We start from the raw sequence: 19,076 nt of genomic DNA, 5'->3' as shown, positions 1-19,076 counted from the left end.
CACAGACCCAAGTGCTATATTTTGCTTCAAATAATAACCTTAAATATGGTTTGCACTTATCTTAGAATTCAAAAGTATTATATACCAAAAGGATAATACTAAATCAACTTTAGTATTCCTCTGTATGAAAATGGAAGTATACCTCACAGGACACTGGTTCTAAATTTACTCAGCTCTTGAATATCCACATATGAATTATATGAAGACAACTTTTTGGTAACTTTTATTTTGACATAATTTTACACTTACAGAAAAGTTGCAAGAATACTACAAGGAACTGTTATATATTATATAGCATCTATTCAGATTTGACAACTGTTTTTGCCCAATTAGGTGTATCACATTCTCACTAAACATATATTTTTCGGAACCATTTAAGAGTGGGGTGAAGACATTGTGCCTCTTAACCACTAAGTACGCAGTATTTCCTAAGAACAAAGACAATCTTCACATAATCACACCACAAGGATCAAAGTCAAGAAATTGAACATTGCTACAATGGTATTATCTACCCCACAGTTTACACGCAGATTTCATCAAGTGTCCCAATAATGTCATTTTTAGCTATATCTTCCTCTGTCCAGATTCCAATCCACGATTCTGCATTGCATTTACTTGTTTTAACTCCTTAGTCTTTTCAGTCTGGAACAGTTTTGTCTTCCCCTTTATTTGCCTGATGTTTCCTCATGATTGGATTCAGGTTATGTGTTTTTGACAGGAATAGTATTAGGAGGCACAGGATACCAGTTTGTCACGACATTGGTAATGTTCATTTTGATCACCTGGCTAAAGTGGTATCCACCAGGTTTCTCTACTATACAGTTACAGTTGACCCTCCAAAGATGCAGGAGTTAAGAGCACTGACCCTCCACACAGGCGGAACCCTCATATAATTTTTGACTCCCCAAAGACTGAACTACTAATAATAGCCTACTGTTGACCAGAAGCCTTACCAATAATATAAACAATTAGCATACATTTTGTATATGTATTATATATTGTATTCTTAAAATAAAGTAAACTAGAGAAAAGAAAGTGTTATTTAGAAACTCATAAGGAAGAGAAAATATATTTACAGTGTTTATAGAAAAAAATCTGCATATAAGTGGACCCATGCAATTCAAACCCTTGTTGTTCAAGGGCCAACTGTAATTAATCAGTAATTTGTGGGGACATATTTTGGAACTATGTACATATCTTGTTCCTTATCAAACTTTTATCCACTATTTTGACATCAGTGATGATTTTCCTAACTCCATTATTCCTTCTACATACATTAATAGGCATTCTACTATAAGAAAATGCTTTTCCCCCTCCCAATTTATTTATGTACATAAGTAGAGATTCAGGCGCTCTCATTTTATGCAATGGAGTATGCATTTGTTTTAATGTTCAAATTGTCTCAGATTGGGCCAGAAGAAGTTCCTTCAAGCTAGCCCCTATACACAAGGACAGTGCTAATCCCCAAGTATTGTGTCCCTGTCACTAATCAGATATCTGGGTTGCTCCCTCCCCACCGGTATCAAATATTCTTTTCTCAGAGAACACATCCTGAGTTTATATTAAGCAATTGCAAACATATTAGTAAAGTAAATCTTCTGGAAAAATTCTAAGTTATTTTGGGATTAAATGCTATTTTTGAGATCTTTATTAGTGTAGCCATCAAGAGGAAAATTTAAATAAAAAATCAGACTCATTTAATGTACATTAATAGATGAAGTTATCTAAAGTAATTCTAATAACTGATCCAGTTTGAATTATAAAAGACAAACATTTTCATCTTTGCATTCAAGTTCACTTTTATACCTAAAGTGCCAAAGAATATTCAAGTTGCAAAGAAGATACTGAGAAATTTGACAGATGTATATTTACTCAGAAATAAGGTTATGGAAAGCTCTTTCTATAGATATTTCACAACTTACAATCACTTTTAAATGTTTGTAATTCCCGATATTTCAAAATGTTATAAAATAAATAATTGAATCTATTTTAAACATGTCACTTACAATAGTGAGATTAACAAATTAGTCCACAAAAAATACTATTTAGCCCACAGTTTGGCCGAAACATGTAGCAATGAGCAATCAGTAGTGAACAACAGTATTGCAGAAATCAGTATTAGAATAACCCAAAAGTTATGCTGCAAGAAGCTTTTTAAAATAACGAAATTTGGGCTAAGTTAATTAAAAGGTGATGGGAGGTCCATTAATACTTCTGGTGGGATTCTTAAAGAAAACTTACAAGCTCTGTAAGAGGTTGGTGAGCTTGGTTCTTTAATATGTCAAACTTTACCATACAATTTAGGACTTTCCTTTTCCACGACAGGCATAAACCATCAATATGATTCAAACTTATCAGGCATAACTAAAGTTGCTTTAGACCTCTCCATTAACTGCCAACTCTTTAAGTTAAGATTTGTAAATCTGCCCTCAGAATGCTACAAGGAACCTTATGTGTATTAGAGATGATGCAACACTTGAGACTGCTAAATTTTATTTTCTTGAAGTAGATTTTGTATATAATTATATAATTTCCTCTCATTTTACTTCATGCATTTCCCCCAATTTTTCAAGGGTGTTCTCTTTAATATCAAATTTAAATAGCTGGATCTACATGTAGACAACCATCAATGATAAGACATGCCTCCTCCATGTTTACCTGTCTGGTGTGATCAACTCCTGGATCTCCCATGATTTGGGGCCTTTTCCTGTTCTCTTCCCCATCTTCCTCCTCTAATTAGACTTGAGGCTGAAAACAGGATGATTAACCTTCTCATGACCATGCTGACGTTTCTCATATCAAAATAGGCAGTTGTGTCTCAAGTAGGAAGTGGAGTTTTAGTTATAAACGTCAAGGATTATTATACAGTTAATATAAAAATAGCTACCATTAAGCTATTTTAAATCTTCACTAAAATGGAACAGCACTTCCATGTATAGTTACCACTGGATAAGATACATTTCATAAAGGCAGCAATAAGAAGATAAAAGAAAATGGTTTATTCTCTTTAAAACTGAAAACACAAAATGATCCAGACATCCTTTCCAGCAGTTACAAATACAGTGTGTCATTTTTCAAATTCTATTAAATTACATTGTGAGTCTTAGAATCATAATTTTCCATAACTAATTAAATGGGTAAAGTGACACCATACATACCCTGAGTGGCTGTTGGAGGTAGTTTGAGGGTATTATCTAACTTCTCCCAAAGGTAAGTTGGTCGAGGAATGCCTTCCTCTGAGCTACAGAGCAGGATGACATCGCTGCCGATATCCTGGGTTCCTTGGATTTGGCAGTGTGGGGCAGAAGGAGGCACTATAAGAAGAGTAAGCAATAAAGGATGCATTTACTATGAGCCAAATGGTGATGGAGGAGACCTCAACATTCAGCACACTGGAACCCCAGATAACACTGTGTTTGGAATACATACCAGAAGACTACCTCATGAATGAAGCCAGTGGATAGTTATGTACTAGTCACAGGGCCTGCGCATAAGTGCAGGGCTTACAATGTCAGTTGGCAGGGAGCAAAAGAGTTAAAGGGGCTACACCTCAACTTCTATTTTCAAGGTATCTTGGGGTCTTGGTTCCACTCTGCTTCCTCTGAAGAATAATTCTTAAAATCCTCTGCACCATACACTGCCTTTAAAAACATTACTAAATACAGCAGCATTATTCACAACTGCTGAAAGGTGGCAACAACCCAAGTGTCCACAGATTGATGAATGGATGAACAAAATGTGTTATGTATATATGATGGAGTATTATTCCACCTTGACAAGGAAATTCTGACACACGCTACAACATGAATGAAACTTGAGGACGTTATGCTAAGTGAAATAAGCCAGTCATAAAAAGACAAAGAATGTGTGATTCCACTTATATGAGGTTCCTAGAGTGGTCAAATTCATAGAAACAGAAAGTAGAGCAGTGGTTTCCAGTAGCTGGGAGGAGAGGGAACTGTTGTTTAATGGGTGCAGTTTCAGTTTTGCAAGATGAAGAGTTCTGGAAATTGGTTGTACAACAATGTGAACGTACCCAACACCACTAAACTGTACACTTAAGAATTGGTTAAGATGCTAAATTTATGTTATGTGTGTTTTACCACAATTAATTCTTTTTTTTTTCATTAGTGAAAGAAGCCACATGTAGAGAAGATATTTCAAGGAAGAGCAAACAACCACTTACCCTGCCAGCTATTCTGGCTAAGATCACCTTTAAAAGGTTGTTTGTTACTTTACAAACAAAACCCAGACAGACCCACATTACACCAAATTCTGCTTTATGGGGGGAAATTAGAGTAAGGGTTAAGTATATCTACTACTGGATACTAATGCAGTGGACATTTTATAATCATTAAGACAAATAAGGACACAAAGAACGTGAAACAAAAATTACCAAAAAAAAAACAAAACAAAAAAAAACACACTAAAGGTGGTGGTTTATAGTTAAAAAAAAAAAAAGTAAGTAAATAAAAATATAAACTAAGCCCATAGCTTGGAATCTCATACTGGGGAACGTGGGCAGTAGAGATGAAATACAAATGATGACGTATTTGCAATGCTAATGGCTTTTCAATAAATGTGTTCAACCTTGCAAAAATGAATGAATGGAAAATGAATGAAGAATGTAGAGGAATCAGGAAAGAAAGTGGGTGGGGGAAGAGAGAACAATGAGAGGGTATAGGTAGGAAGAGTTAAACATCTCAGAAAATCCTAACTGCTATGACCAATCTCTTCAATTTACTGGCTTTGATGTTGCCACTGTGATGCTATGAGGGGAAACCCAAAATAATTATTTGAAGTCGGTAGCATTAACTCTAAGATAAATTAAAGGCTTTTTATTTCTTCCTATAAAAAAATGAAAAAATAAACTTGGATAATGTGGGAAGATAGTTACCTAACTTACAGGTAGCATCAGAATAATATTAAATTCCAACAGTACTCTGTATCCAGTTCTCAGAGTACTGTAAAGTCAATACAATTTTAATATATTAGAGTAACTCATATTTCTAGGATAGAAATTTCCAACCTGGTCCTTAGTTTTCTTATTCTGTTAAGACTGGAAGAACAAGGCACCACATCTATAGCATAGCCTCCCCCAAAGAAAGAAAATGGCAACACTGTTGTCCTCCAGTGACTCAACAATGGAAGGGAAAAGGATCAGAACCTGCCAGGAAACATGGGGGAAGATTCTGAGACTGAGTAAGAGGGAGGATAATAAAAGCATCAGCTTTTCTAAGTACTTCCTCGTTCTCCCCAAATGAACTGAATTTAGCTACTTCTACCACAAGTGTTCTATTTCAGAAGCAGCAGAACTGAGAAATAAAACATGATTAGAATGGACTTAATTATTCGATAGTCTCATTTGCTGGTATAATGGAATGGTACTGATTTAAGGAAAGAGACCTAAATTTTAATCTAAATTTTATTGTTGTTCATTGTCTTGGAAAAGACCATAAATCTATTTGGTCTTGGTATTAAGACCAAATTGATCATATAATTTATCATTCAAAACAAGGAAACTTTTAAGAGTAAAAGAAGGTATTATTAAATTATGCCAGGACAAGACAAGTAAGCCGAGAACTGGAGTGAGTCTACTCTGTGACATAGTCATGAAGCAGTAGTTAATTTAGTCTCACATGTGCTGCAACTTCTGCTTCGTACTCATAATGAACAATTCTTGATTTAATTTGCTCTCAACAGTAAGTCCTATCCTGCAGAAGTTCAAGGCAAGTGAGAGGCCACTTTTGATAGTACTTTACATCACCTTCAGAAAAAATCATTTAGGAAGTAAGCTTTAGAGAGCCACCTGACATGGAGTAGGGGTGGGGAAGACTATTGTAAGAAGCATAGAGAAGCAGAGTTGAGATGGGTCTGAGAGGAGCAAGGACAGGAAAAGGACACAAGCAGACTGAGATTGTGAAAGAACAGGCAGAAGGAAATGCGCTTGAGAGTAGATTCCTAAGTACAGCCAAAGTGCCCGAAATAGTTCCTGTCACTCACCTAAAACAGTGAGACCAGTGACCCCAATGTTCCTGCCCCCTCTATCTGGAAGGTTGTTAACCAAACACTGGTAGGTGCCTGTATCTGAGAGCTGAGTGTTATTAATGAAGATGGAGACATTGGTGGCTGGCATGGTGCCTATAAATCCTACCCTACCATGGAACCGGGGGGCACCATCAAACGTCTGTCCACCCTGATACAGAATGACCTGCAAAAGAAAGCAAAGTAAATAAATTGGCCACTGCATCTCCTTCTAGACACATAACGATAACTATCTAGTAGACAGTCAGTAGACTGCACCAAACATTAGAAAATTTTTTTCTAATCTTAGAGTTGTCACCAAGTTTTTACTATGGCACCTGTCCATAGGTATGTAGGGCTTCTGAATTCTTACATACCAAATTAAAAGAACATTGTTTCCTTACCTAACTCATGTGAATATAAAAAAAGTCTTTATGCTACCCTTCTATGAGCCAAAAATATTTTTACCAGTTCAAAAAATTAATTCCAAAATCAAAGTTAAGAAACAGTTATTCTCATGCTTAATAGGACACAAAATGATAGAACACAGTTAAAGACTGAATATTAGTGAATGTCATAAAAGGGAAGAAGAGTTATAAGCCCATGATTGCTGTTCTTATGTCAATTTCTATTACCAAAGTTAACTATTCATGGGAGAGGACTCAGAATGGTGTTGCAAAAAGCCCTTTGGGCTGAGAGTGAGGGCTTGGTTCTATGACAGCTCTACCTGTAAATGTTTAGGTAACTGTGGTCAAGTCTTTCTTTGCCTCTTTGACTCAATCATTGACTCCTAAAATGATAAGTTGAACCAAATGATCTCAAAGGCTTAGTCCAATTATAAAACTTCCATAGTCTTCAGAAATGCAAGAAGTTTCTATTAAATATATCTACTTGAATTTCATATCAGAAAATTTAGCTTAGCAAATATTTTTCAGTAGTAATAAGTGTACTGAAGCAGAAAATCTTTATGAAAGAAAAAAAGTTAACTTTGGGAACGAAGGTATACTCATGATCACAATTCATTAATTTTCTGAGCATTATTTTCTGAAGTGGGTATCACATATTATGGGTCTTTTATCTGTAATTGATGTACCTGATTAGGTAGTAACTTGTATTTTAATGAACCCTAATTTATTTGAGGCTCCAGTATGCCTGGCTTTGTTTATTATAAAATATTTGTGAAATTAGCCAAATAATTCAAGTACTGCTATGCAATGTTACTTCCTTAACACCATCACTATCTTTAAAAAGTCCTCTCTCCATATGCCTATGTTAGTGCCAGTTCTTTCCTTTCAAAATATATTTTGCTTTTTCTGTCTTCGTATTTCCTGTCAGTGATTTTTTTTTTTTTAAATGAAATTCCAGGTCCCTACATAAAATTCTCAAACGAATCCCCTTGACATCTGTTAAAAAAACAAACAAACAAACTTTTGAAAAAGAGGATAACCTCTTCTGATAGTTGAGTGACTAATAATGTAGGAGTAGGATTTAAAACAGCATAGGTACACTGAAAGTGCCACCTTATTCTAGAAATCAAATGCGTACTCAGGATGCTTTCCTACCCTCTTCTGAAAAGATGAATGTTTAGAGGTAGCCCCGGATGGAAAAGAAATACCTGTTCAGGTTGGTTGGCATTGGAGAGAGGAATGACCATCCAAATGACATTGAGGTTAATGAGGGCAGCGCTGGTAGTGAAAGTGCAGGGCAGGATTGCTGTGTGACCGCGGGCCACTTGGATACTCCCAGGGCTCTCTGAGACTTCCAGGGAAGCTGCGACACCTACAGAAGAACGAACAGGAGATCATGTGCTCTCCCTTCTCTGAGAGCCCAAATCCCTCCAGAAAAGGTTTGTGTGTTTTACATTAGCGATAATGTAAACAGACTGACACGACAGTCTTACTAAACAACTACTGACAGTCACTAAGTCAAAATAACAAAAATTGTGCATCCATTTACCTCTTAGGAACTACAAGTGAAAAATATTAGAGGCTAGTTATTCTATTTTATAAGACACTGTCTGGTATTTGGCCAGATTCAAACACAGCATGGCAGAATTGAACAGAAAGGGTTTGAGTAAAACCTGAAATGGTGATGAGGGATGAGAAATAAGCTGAATTCTTCTGAAAGCATCCTTACAATGGCACACTGCAAAGTTAAATACTTATATATAAGTCTAACAAAATATGTGCAGGATCTAGAGCCTGAAAACTATAGAATACTGATGAAATAAATCAAATAAAACCAAATAAATGGAGAGATATGCAATGTTCATGGATTGGAAGATCCAGTATTGATAAGATGCTAATTCTCCCCAAGTTGATCCATAGATTCAAGGCATCCCAATCAAAATCCCAGCAGGCTTTTTGTTGATATTGACAAACTAATTCTAAAATACAAGAAAAGGGAAAGGGCAAGAATAACCAAAACAATATTGAAAAAGAAGAACAAATCTGGAGAATTCATACTATCCCATTTCAAAATTTGCTATAGAGATATAGTAATAAAGACAGTGTGGTACTAGCATAAGGCTAGACAATCAGATAAATGGCACAGCACTGAGAGTTCTGAAATTAAACCCTTATATTTTTCGTCAAATGCTATTCAACGAAGGTACAAGACAATTAAATAGGGAAAAGAATACTCTTTTCAACAAATGGTGCTAGAACAATTCAATAGTAATATACAAAAAAAAAAAAAAAAACTCAAGACCCTTACCTCATAGCACACACAAAAATTAACTCAAAATGTATCATAGACCTAAATGTAAGAGCTAAAACTATAAAATTTCTAGAAATAAACATAGCGGAAAATATGTATGACCTTGGGTTAGTCAAAGAGATCTCAGATATGTCACCAGACCCATAAATCAAAAGAAAGCAAACAAATAGGACTTCATTAAAATTTTGAAAACCTTTATGCTTCAAAAGATTTAATCAAGAAAATAAAAGTCAAGGTACAGACTGGGAAAAATATTTGTCATACATCTGATAAAGGACTTGTATACAGAATACACAAAGAATTTTTACAACTCAATAATAAAAAGACAAACGTTAAAATGGGTAAAATATGCTCAACATTATTACTCATTAGGACACTGCATATTAAAACCACAGTAAGACACATTACACATCCACTGTAATGGCTATAACCAAGACAAAACTACGTGCTGACAGGGATGTAGAAAACCTGGAATCCTCATTCACGGCTGCTGGGAATGTAAAATGGTACAGCCACTTTGGAAAACAGTTTCAGTTTCAACAGTTTGACATAAATTTACCATGCAACCTGGCAATTCCATTTCTAAGAATCTACCCAAATAAACCCAAAATACATCCACACACAGATTTGTCCATGAATGTTCACAGTAGCATTATTCATATCATACCCCCGAATGGATAAACAAAATGCAAGAATATCCATACAAGGAAATGCTATTCAGAAATAAAAAGCAACAAGTTACTGACACGTGTTACAACATGTATGAGCCTCTCAAAACCATTCTGCTAAGTGAAAAAGGCCAGATGCAAAAGACTACATATTATGTCATTCCACTTATAGGGAATGTCCAGAAAAGGCAACTCTGTAGAGACAGCAAGCACATCCCTGGTTGCCTGGGACTAGGGAGGAGGGAGTAGGATTGATGCAAATAGGTTCAATGGAACTTTCTAGGGCGATGGAAAACTTTTAGAACTGGATTGTTTAGATGATTGTACAACTGTATAAATTTACTAAATACAATTGAATTGTATACTTTTAAAGGGCGAATTTTGTGGAATGTAAATTATACCTCAATAATGCTGTTAGAATTCAAAAAAAGTAAACAGTGACTTACCAGAGCCAACTCCTGGGATGCCAAAATCAACTGTTATCTCTTCTGAAAAGAATATCTGCCCCACCCCCCTGGGACTACTGCACAGAATGAGACTAACTGGAGATTAAAATGGTCAGGGAGATCCAACAAAGAAGCTATTCTAATCATGAAAAAGTCCAAGGGAGTATCTCACACTGTTTTATTTTGAAATGATATTATCTCAATTCTCCCAAAGAAGTAACACGATAACATATGGTTATGCTTACAATTAGTTTAGAAAATAAACAAACACACATAGCACTTTCTTTTATAGAACTTCACGTTCTTCACATGTAGTCTGATGATGTTCTCAGTAAATTTGAAGGATAAACTGTTTCATAAAATAAGCCATTGGTGGTAGACTACAAAGCACTTAATAACATCAGGGAAAGTCTCTAAGTTAAATAACATTAGGGAAAATCTCTAAGTTTTAAAAAGGAAAGTTGAAAGAACCACCGGCATTAAGAGGCAGAAAGGGGAGGTTCTGTGATCATGCAACAGGCCATGAATAACAGAACAAGCTGCCTCATCAGGTAGGAGTGGGTTAAGGGAGTATATGTGTTAAAATGATTATGATAAATGCCACTGGAGATGTTTTTAGGAACAAGTGTGGAAGCCAAACTGGTGACAGAACCTCCATCACTTCATTCTTCAGATAATAATACTTCAAGGAAGAAGTGAAGGGAACACACGCCCTTAATCCACCCAGGATAATGTATACCTTCACCCTCAATGCACTCATTTCCAGCTGAACTCACACAATCTTTGATACAAATTGTAAAAAGAAAAAAAAAAAGTGAATATAAACTAAGAATGAAAGAGAAGTATGTAGATTGGGGAAAAGTACCAAAATATGGTAGGATTTCAGTCAAGGGAGAGTAGATTGCAGGGTAGAGGTGGGAGCTGGGGAAATAAAGCAGGTCTGCCAGCAGAGAGCAAGGTTCTGGGGTGGTAGAAGCTATGAAAGACCAACTTCATTTACTTCACATCTTTACGTAATGTTAACTTGAAATCTCAAGTACCAAGAGAGCTACGGAAGAAATACAAGTATTGTAGACAAGCTGCTTTCAGAACTTAGAAAAGTGTGGGTTTGAAGCTGGACAGATCTAGTTTGAAATCTGGCCCCAAATAAATCACATAATCTCTGATTCTGTTGCCTCATCTGCACCATAGGGCTGAATACTGCCATCACGTCATCCAAAGGGCCGTGGCAGTACCGGATGTTGATGGCGGACGACGACGACTACCACTACAGCTACTGCTAGTTAATATTTAGGGCACACTGACCAAATAGCAAGTCTACACTAAATACTATTTATAAACATATACATACTCGTACATACACACTCATTTAATCCTACGAGGTATTTATTCCCACTTTAAAGAAGAAACTGAGGCCCAGAGAGGACAAAAACCAGCTCAAGGTCACATAGGAAGTAGTAAGGCTTGAATTCAAATCCCAGGCAGTATATTTGTAGAGAACATACACTATACCACATATAACTAACACATAGAAATCAGTCCATAGATGTCGTCATTATTATCACGACGATGAAGTGTGATCAAAAGATACGGTGAATGTTTAAATAAAAAAGAGTATTACAGTAAAAGACACATTCCCATTAATCCCCTCAAAATAATCCCCCTCACTTCGAAAACACTTATCCCATCGTTCTTGCCACTTTCTGAAGCAGTTCGGGAAGTCCTTTTCCATGAGTGTCTTTACTTCATCCTCCATCATGACAACGCTCCACGTCACACATCGCTTCTGGTATATGGTAATATCTGTCAAATAAAAACATTAGTGTGTCCTCATCCACCTATTCACTGGATCTGGCACCGTGTGACTTCTGGCTGTTCCCCAAAGTCAAAATGACCATGAATGGGAAACATTTTGAATCAGTTCCGGATATCGAGGCAGCCATGACAGCATAACTAAAGACACGAAAGAGGATTTCTAGAACTGCTTCAGAAAGTGGCAGGAATGATGATATAAGTGTGTTCGAAGCGAGAGAAAGTATTTTGAGGGGAATTATTAATGGCAATGTATCTTTTACTATAATAAATTTTTATTAAAACATTCACCGTATTTTTTGATGGCTCCTCATATAGCATACAATCCCCAAATTTAAAACTAGTATGGACTTTTATGTTAAGCCATCAGATGGAAACTTCCACAACTTCCTGCTTCCAAACCTATAACTCAGCTTTGATCTGCCTCATTGTCTTCTCTCCTGTTAGATTAGAGCAGCTCATCTAAAGTCAACCCCTTGTCTGAGCATAATTTGCAATCCATCCTCATGGCCTCTTTAGTAATCTTATCATAGACGCTCCCTCTCTTGAAGCGTCAACCTCTCCTATTGCACTGGAGCCTTCCTGATAGCATTTAAATATCCTCAAGTATTTCCACTTAAAAAAAATCCCCCCCCCACTTTACCCCAGTCTCCTCCAGGGACTGCCCTTCTCTGATGCATCATCTTTAATCTTTTTGAAAGAGCTGCCTATCCTCGCTCTCTCCATAGAGACTCTTCTGCCATTCAGTCTTCAACGCACTTCTTAAAAAATAGTTCTCCCTAGATTTCCCAGAGACCTCCTGATGCCTTCATGACTCTTGTGGTCCTTCCTTGACTCTCAGGAGCATCTAACAGTGATGTCCATTCCCCCTCCTTCTTGAAACACATTTTTCCCCTAGCTGCAGTGATATAATTTACTCTAGCTTTCTTTCTGTATCACTGGATACTTCTCAGTTTCTTTTGCTATTTCACCGTTCTCTACATGGCTGCCTTCTTTTATGCTAAACTCTCTCCCTACAGATTCTCATCTACTACCATGGCTTCGATTCTTTCATACATGACAATGGCTTCCACATTTCTCTCTCTAACCCAAACCTCTCCTCTTATATTCAAATGCTTCCTAGACATCTCCATGTAGCTATCTCAAAGACAACTCAAGTCAACTTGTCCAAGATCAACCTCTTGATCTTGCCCTCCACGCCTGCCTCCACTGTATATCCGGCTCCTTTCTAATGTTCCTTATGCTAGTGAGAGGCTCAACCACCCACCTGGTTGGACATGTCAGAAACTGAGAAATCTTTCTCATCATCTCCAAAACCCAATCCATGATCAAATCTGATCCGTTTTATGAACTATATTTCTCTTGACTTATTCAGTCAGAGCCTTTGCCTGTCGTCTGTCTGATTTGCTCTGTTCCGTACCCAATGCCTTTACCTGGTAATCTCCCACTCATCCTTCATATTAGCTCAAGTCTTACCTTCTCACAGAAGAGCCTTTTTCCTGACCCTCCGCCTACGTCAGGATCTCATAAAGCACAGTTCCTTTCATTCTGAACACTATCCAAACTTGTAATCATACTGTCATTAATGTGATTATTTAAAGTATCTTCACCAGTACACCGTGAGGTATATTAAGAACTTCATTGCTGTAAGCACACAGTAAGAACTCAATAAATACATATTGCTGAATTGATCTAATTCAGTTTCCACATGAAAATACTAGGGTCCAAACAGACAGACTTATGAAAGGTCTTAAGATTGGGAACTGCATCTTCTGACTTCCAATACAGTACGTTTTCTACCACACCAAATTTCCACAGACCATATCTCAGAAAACTAATTATATCATTGCTTGTATTATGATTAGGATGAAGTGCTACTTCTGTACCAACAGAACTGACACTGAGCAATAAAAACTCAATTTTTTTGTAAATACTCATATATCTGTTCTACTCAGTCTCATGTGGATAGAAACATTTAACTTTTTTATAAAAAAGGTTGTTAGGCTCTTTAAGCTGTCAGCATTCTCTATGGAACAGCATTCTGAAAGTCATCCAACACCCTAAAGGTATCAGATATTAAAATATCAGATACCAAAGTGAGTTTTAAGGTAGACTATCCTGATGGATTTGCACAAAGAAGATGGCTGAACACCAGCTATATAACTTTTAGAACTACACAGAGAATGGGTCAGGAGTGAACATCTGTAAAGAGACTTTATGGAGAGAATTTTTTATTAGAGCTGTGGTGTGCTCTAAGTCCCATGCCATTCCCACCCAGCAAAGCTGCAATAGTGGTGCAATAAACATAGGGGTACATATTTTTTTTCGAATTAGCGTTTTGGATTTCTCTGGATAGATACCTAAGAGTGGAATTGCTGGGTCATAAGGTAGTTCCATTTCCAGCCTACATTCCCTGAATGTGTCATGGCAAAGGGCATCTGAATGTTACCAATGGATCAGGTGTGAACACACGTAAGAGCTGGTGCAAGGTCATCTCAGATGCTGTCCAAGAGGGCTGTGTCTAAGGAGACTTCTACAGGCAGGAAGCGGCAGGTAGGCCTCTGCGTTCCGAGAGGGTGGAGCACTGGCACACTGAGAACTACACATATATTTCTGTGTATAAATTAAGATTTTCTGGTTTTGCTTTATTTATTTTTATTTATTTATTTTTATTAGTTTCAGGCGTACAAAGCAATGTAATAGACATTTACACCCCTCACAAAGTGATAACCCCACTCCCCCAATCTATTGCCCCTCTGACATCATATATAGCTGCTACAATTCCATTGACTCTATTCCCTATGCTGTACTCCACATCCTGTGACTATATATACAAGTGCTGGTGAGGATGTGGAGAAAAGGGAACCCTCGTGCACTGTTGGTGGGATTGCAAACTGGTGCAGCCACTATGGAAATCAGTATGAAGGTATCTCAAAAAACTGGAAATGGAACTGCCTTATAACCTAGTAATTCCACTTTTAGGTATCTATCCAGAGAAATCCAAAACGCGAATTTGAAAAAATATACCCCTATGTTTATTGCAGCACTATTTACAATAGCCAAGACATGGAAACAACCGAAATACCCATCGGTAGACAGCTGGATTAAGAAACTGTGGTACATTTATACAATGGAGTATTACTCGGCCATAAAGAAGAATGAAATCTTACCATTTGCAACGATATGGACGGACCTAGAGAACATTATGCTAAGTGAAATAAGTCAGACGGAGAAACATAAATACCATATGTTTTGCTTTATTTTTCAATTCAGAGTGATCAGAAAAGTTGTATAACCTGCTTAAGTTTACATCTACGGAAAGAACTGGCTTTTGAATAAATTTAAAGAGATGTGGAAGACAAAATAAAGTTGCGCTGTGATTGTGTCTCAGGATTCCTATTTAATATACTGATTCAACTGAGTATAATTAAAAATTTCTTAGAAAGACTAAGAAGGAGAAACGGGTGTTTTTCACATTTTAAATACTTAATCTTTTTTTTTTTTTTAGCTTACTAAAAAAACAACTCAAAATCCTGTTTCCTTTTAGAGTGCATTTCCATGTTTGAAATTCTAGGCAGGAATTTAAACTTTAATGCAAAATATTGGATTAAAAATTCATTCAAAATATCTTACAATTTGCAATATTTACATGTAGAATGCATAATTTAAGAGCTAAATTGGCAGCATTTTGCACACTTGAATATTTCCTTACCTTCACCCAAGAAAAATTAAGTCAACTCATGAATTCTGAATGACTCTTAGCAATTAAACAAGACATAAAAAGCACATGTCCCAATTTCCTCTGAGTAGCTGAAATCATAAATAACAGTTGTCTATACTCTTTCTTTAGGCCTCTACTTCCCAAGAGTTAAAGCAGAAAGAAATTCATGTTTTCTCAGACCAAGGGATACAGTTAGAGGAAAATAAGCTGGCAGCAAAAAATCCTTTAAAATCTTAAGAGGGATCATCCACACTACATGGCTAAGAGAACAGACAAAAGACCTTTCAAAGTGAGTGACCTGCTAGACTCAGAGGACACAAAACCCTCCTTACAAGTCTGTCAGAGCCAGAACACCTGAAGTTCAGCATGAGGCCTGGCCCAAGCAATCCAACTGAGACTTCAAATAGAATGTTTGTTGATGCCTGTGGAGCGTGTGCTCATGTTTCAGAACCGTCAGAACACTTCCCTCTGGGAAGTCAGTAAAGCATCAAAAGGATCTTTGGGAGACCTACGTTGTCCTTTCACCCCAAATGGTAATATCAGCAGTCCCAAAATGCTACTGGCTTACATGATTCCCATACGATTTCCTAAGTGCTGTTTTTACATGTAAAAATATAGTATAAAATTCATTTAACTTTTTCAAATTCAGTTTTGTAGTTCCATCAGACCAAAATAAATTTCAAAACATAAAAACTCTATGCTATACTCCTTGTTTTCTGCAGGAAACTATGGCATAGCACAAGTCTCTAATATCATAGTGACTTTAAAAACAAATAACTTTTTTCATACTTTAACCAAATTTTAGTTAGATGAAACAATCTGTCTTTATAATTCTTCTTCATATATACACGTGTGTGTGTGTGTGTGTGTGTTTTTTAAATTGCCATCTTAATTAAAAAGAATGTGTTAACTGACATTAAATTATATTTTGGCCATCAACAGTACTAAACTAAATGATGAGTAAATATCTGGTTAAGTTGATCAATGTAGATGGCTTTATTATGCATTGGTAATCTACATTAATCAATTTGTAGGATCACAGCAAATCTCTACTTTATTTTATGCCACATTAAACAGTATATTTTATTACTGGTATACAAAGGCAGGCTACCATAAAATTATATATCCTTATCTTCCGGCTGAAGCATTGAACACTTATACATGTTCCACGGTACTTTAGTATTATTATTTCCATGATATTATGGTTCCCCTTAGATGCTACTGAAGTGCCTTCTCATTGACTTCTCCTTTCCAACTATAAACAGTCCTCAGGGAGCAGGCCAAGGGCAAATAGCATGCCAGGGAACCAGGGTACAAAAATTATTTCTTCAAATATGGTTCCAAAGAGCAGATCCAGAGATGAGGCAGAGGCATGGATAGAAGCCCAAAGCCCTGTACTGAACCCGTGCCCATGCTCTACATTATCAATCCCCTTTGTCACTTTTCAAATGTTCAGAAATTATATACATCTGCCTATTTGGCCCTTTATGTCATGACATATCTATTATGTGGGTGACATTTACTCAGCAACAGATCCTAACACTTGATATGAACTTGATTAGAATCCTCTACAGCAAGTCTCCCATTATCACCCTCTCCTGATTTTATATCTAGATTCAGGCATAGGTGTTCTAGTCCACCTAGGAATTCCCTTACAGGGGTGACCACAGTCCGGCAATGTTACAGATGATTTACATACATATTTTGCTTGGCCTATATAGTCTGACCCACACAGAGTTTTCAATACTTTGAATTTCTTACAATTAAATAACACAGAACTCTAGATTACCAACTTAGCTTGAGAGTAACACTGGGCCTGCATTTCACATGGCAGTTGATAACCGATGCCCCTTTAGACAAAACATGCGTTCACTCTCCACACTGCCACAATCCCCACCACTCCCTGTTGTTCTACGATATAGCCACTTTACTCAGTCAGGATAGCTGCCTGACTCCTGTGGGCATTCGTGTTTGCCATCCCGTTGTAAAACTAATTGAATAATGTGATTATACTTTCAAGAGGCAGAAGCAAGCTACAAAAGCAGAAGGAGGTTTTGCAATGCTAAGGAGGACATAACACTATGATTGCCACCATAGCCACAAATCCCTTCAGGGAAAGCAGAATGAAGCAATTCCTTAAGCATGGGTCACTGTGATTTGTGACAGAGAATCTCATTCACACCCTCGCTACGAGTGTACCAGGAATCAACACCTGACCAAAATAGTCACCAACAGACTAGACAGTTGTTTATGAGATAACTGTCATAAGAACCTTGTCAAAAGATACATAAAATACAATGATGCCTGGCTAATCCAATAAGGCCTTCCCTCTTGGTGGGGAGTTTGAGAGCAGCAGCACAGGAAGAGAAAAGAGCTAGTTCACTAAAATAGGAATAAGAGGGACATTAAATAATGATAAAGGGGTCAATTCATCAAGAACATAATAGTCTTGTGTATGTAACTAACAACAGACCTTCAGAGTACATGAAGCAAAAACTGATAGAAGTGAAAGGAGCAAAACAAAACAAAATAATCATAGTTTACAATTATAGTTTTATAATTGGAGATTGGGACACTCTTCTGTCATTAGCAATGATATACAACAAATCCATAGAACAAATAGATAAAATCGGTGTTTAAATCAGTAAAAATACTTAAGACCTAAACAATGAACTTATGAACAAAGCAATGAACCTAAGAGATTTTAGGACACTCTACCAAACATCATGGAATACACATTATTTTCTAGCACACATAAGACACTCACCAAGAATAAAATCATACAAACAATGTGAATTAAATTAGAACTTAATAACAAAAAGAAATCTAGAAAATCATCAAATATTTATAAAAATCCACTTCTAAATAATTCACAGGTTAAAGGTGAAATTACAAAGAAAACAGAAAATATGCTGACTTGCATAAAAATGAAAACACAACATATCAAAATTTATGGGAAGCAACCAAGTACTTAAAGGAAAATTAACAGCATCTAAATGCTCATATTATAAAAAGAAGAAAGGTTTATAATCAACAATCAAGCATCCACCTTAAGAAACTAGAAAAAGAAAAGCAAATTAAATTAAAAAACAAGTAAAAATAAATAAATAAAAATGAAGACAGAAAAATAGAGTAAATCAATGAAATCAAAGCTGGCTCTCTGAGAAAGTTAACAAAATTGATAAATATGTAACCAAACTGATCAAGAATATAAAAGAGAAAACAGAGGTATGAAAGAGGGGATATAACTACAGATCCTAGAAACATTAAAAGCATAACAAAGGGATATTATAAGTAACTTTATGCTAATAGATTTGGTAACACAGATATATAGACAAATTGCCTGAAAGACACAAAATATCAAAGCTCCTTCTAAAAGATATAGATAACCTAAATAGCCCTATGTCCATTAAATTTGCATTTCAAAATCTTCCCACCAAGATAACACCAGGTCCAGAGAGCTTCATTGGTAAACTCTGCCAATTATTATTGCTATTTAATAACAATAATAATAATAATAATATAAAAACTATATATGAACCCTTCCAGGAAAAGAGGGAATACACCCCAACTAATTTTATGAGATTAGCATTACCCTAATACGAAAATCCAACAAAGAATGCAAAGAAAATTAGAGACTAACATCCCTTCTAAATAGACACAAAAATTAGAGACTAACATCCCTTC

General features: G+C 36.3%; 1 protein-coding gene across 5 annotated transcripts in view; it reads right to left on the bottom strand.

Annotated features, from left to right (window-relative positions):
* The window catches only part of IGSF11 (immunoglobulin superfamily member 11), a 121,285-nt gene that overhangs the window by 15,294 nt on the left and 86,915 nt on the right, over positions 1–19,076 (bottom strand). For 4 of the 5 annotated variants that reach the window (XM_019716775.3, XM_074331563.2, XM_074331562.2 and 1 more), the window contains 3 exons: positions 7,640–7,803; positions 6,004–6,211; positions 3,159–3,314 (listed from right to left, as the gene is read on the bottom strand). In XM_019716775.3, coding sequence (XP_019572334.3) covers positions 3,159–3,314; positions 6,004–6,211; positions 7,640–7,803 — 528 coding nt within the window. The remainder of the gene's footprint in view (positions 1–3,158; positions 3,315–6,003; positions 6,212–7,639; positions 7,804–19,076) is intronic. The other variant, XM_074331564.2, reaches the window with a different exon arrangement.

This window comes from Rhinolophus sinicus, chromosome 17 (genome assembly GCF_057876585.1).
Source record: "Rhinolophus sinicus isolate RSI-liver-muscle chromosome 17, RSI-T2T, whole genome shotgun sequence".
In the NCBI taxonomy this organism is placed as follows: domain Eukaryota; kingdom Metazoa; phylum Chordata; class Mammalia; order Chiroptera; family Rhinolophidae; genus Rhinolophus; species Rhinolophus sinicus.
Note: the sequence above shows the minus strand (reverse complement) of the source record. Positions and strands in the feature narration are given on the sequence as shown.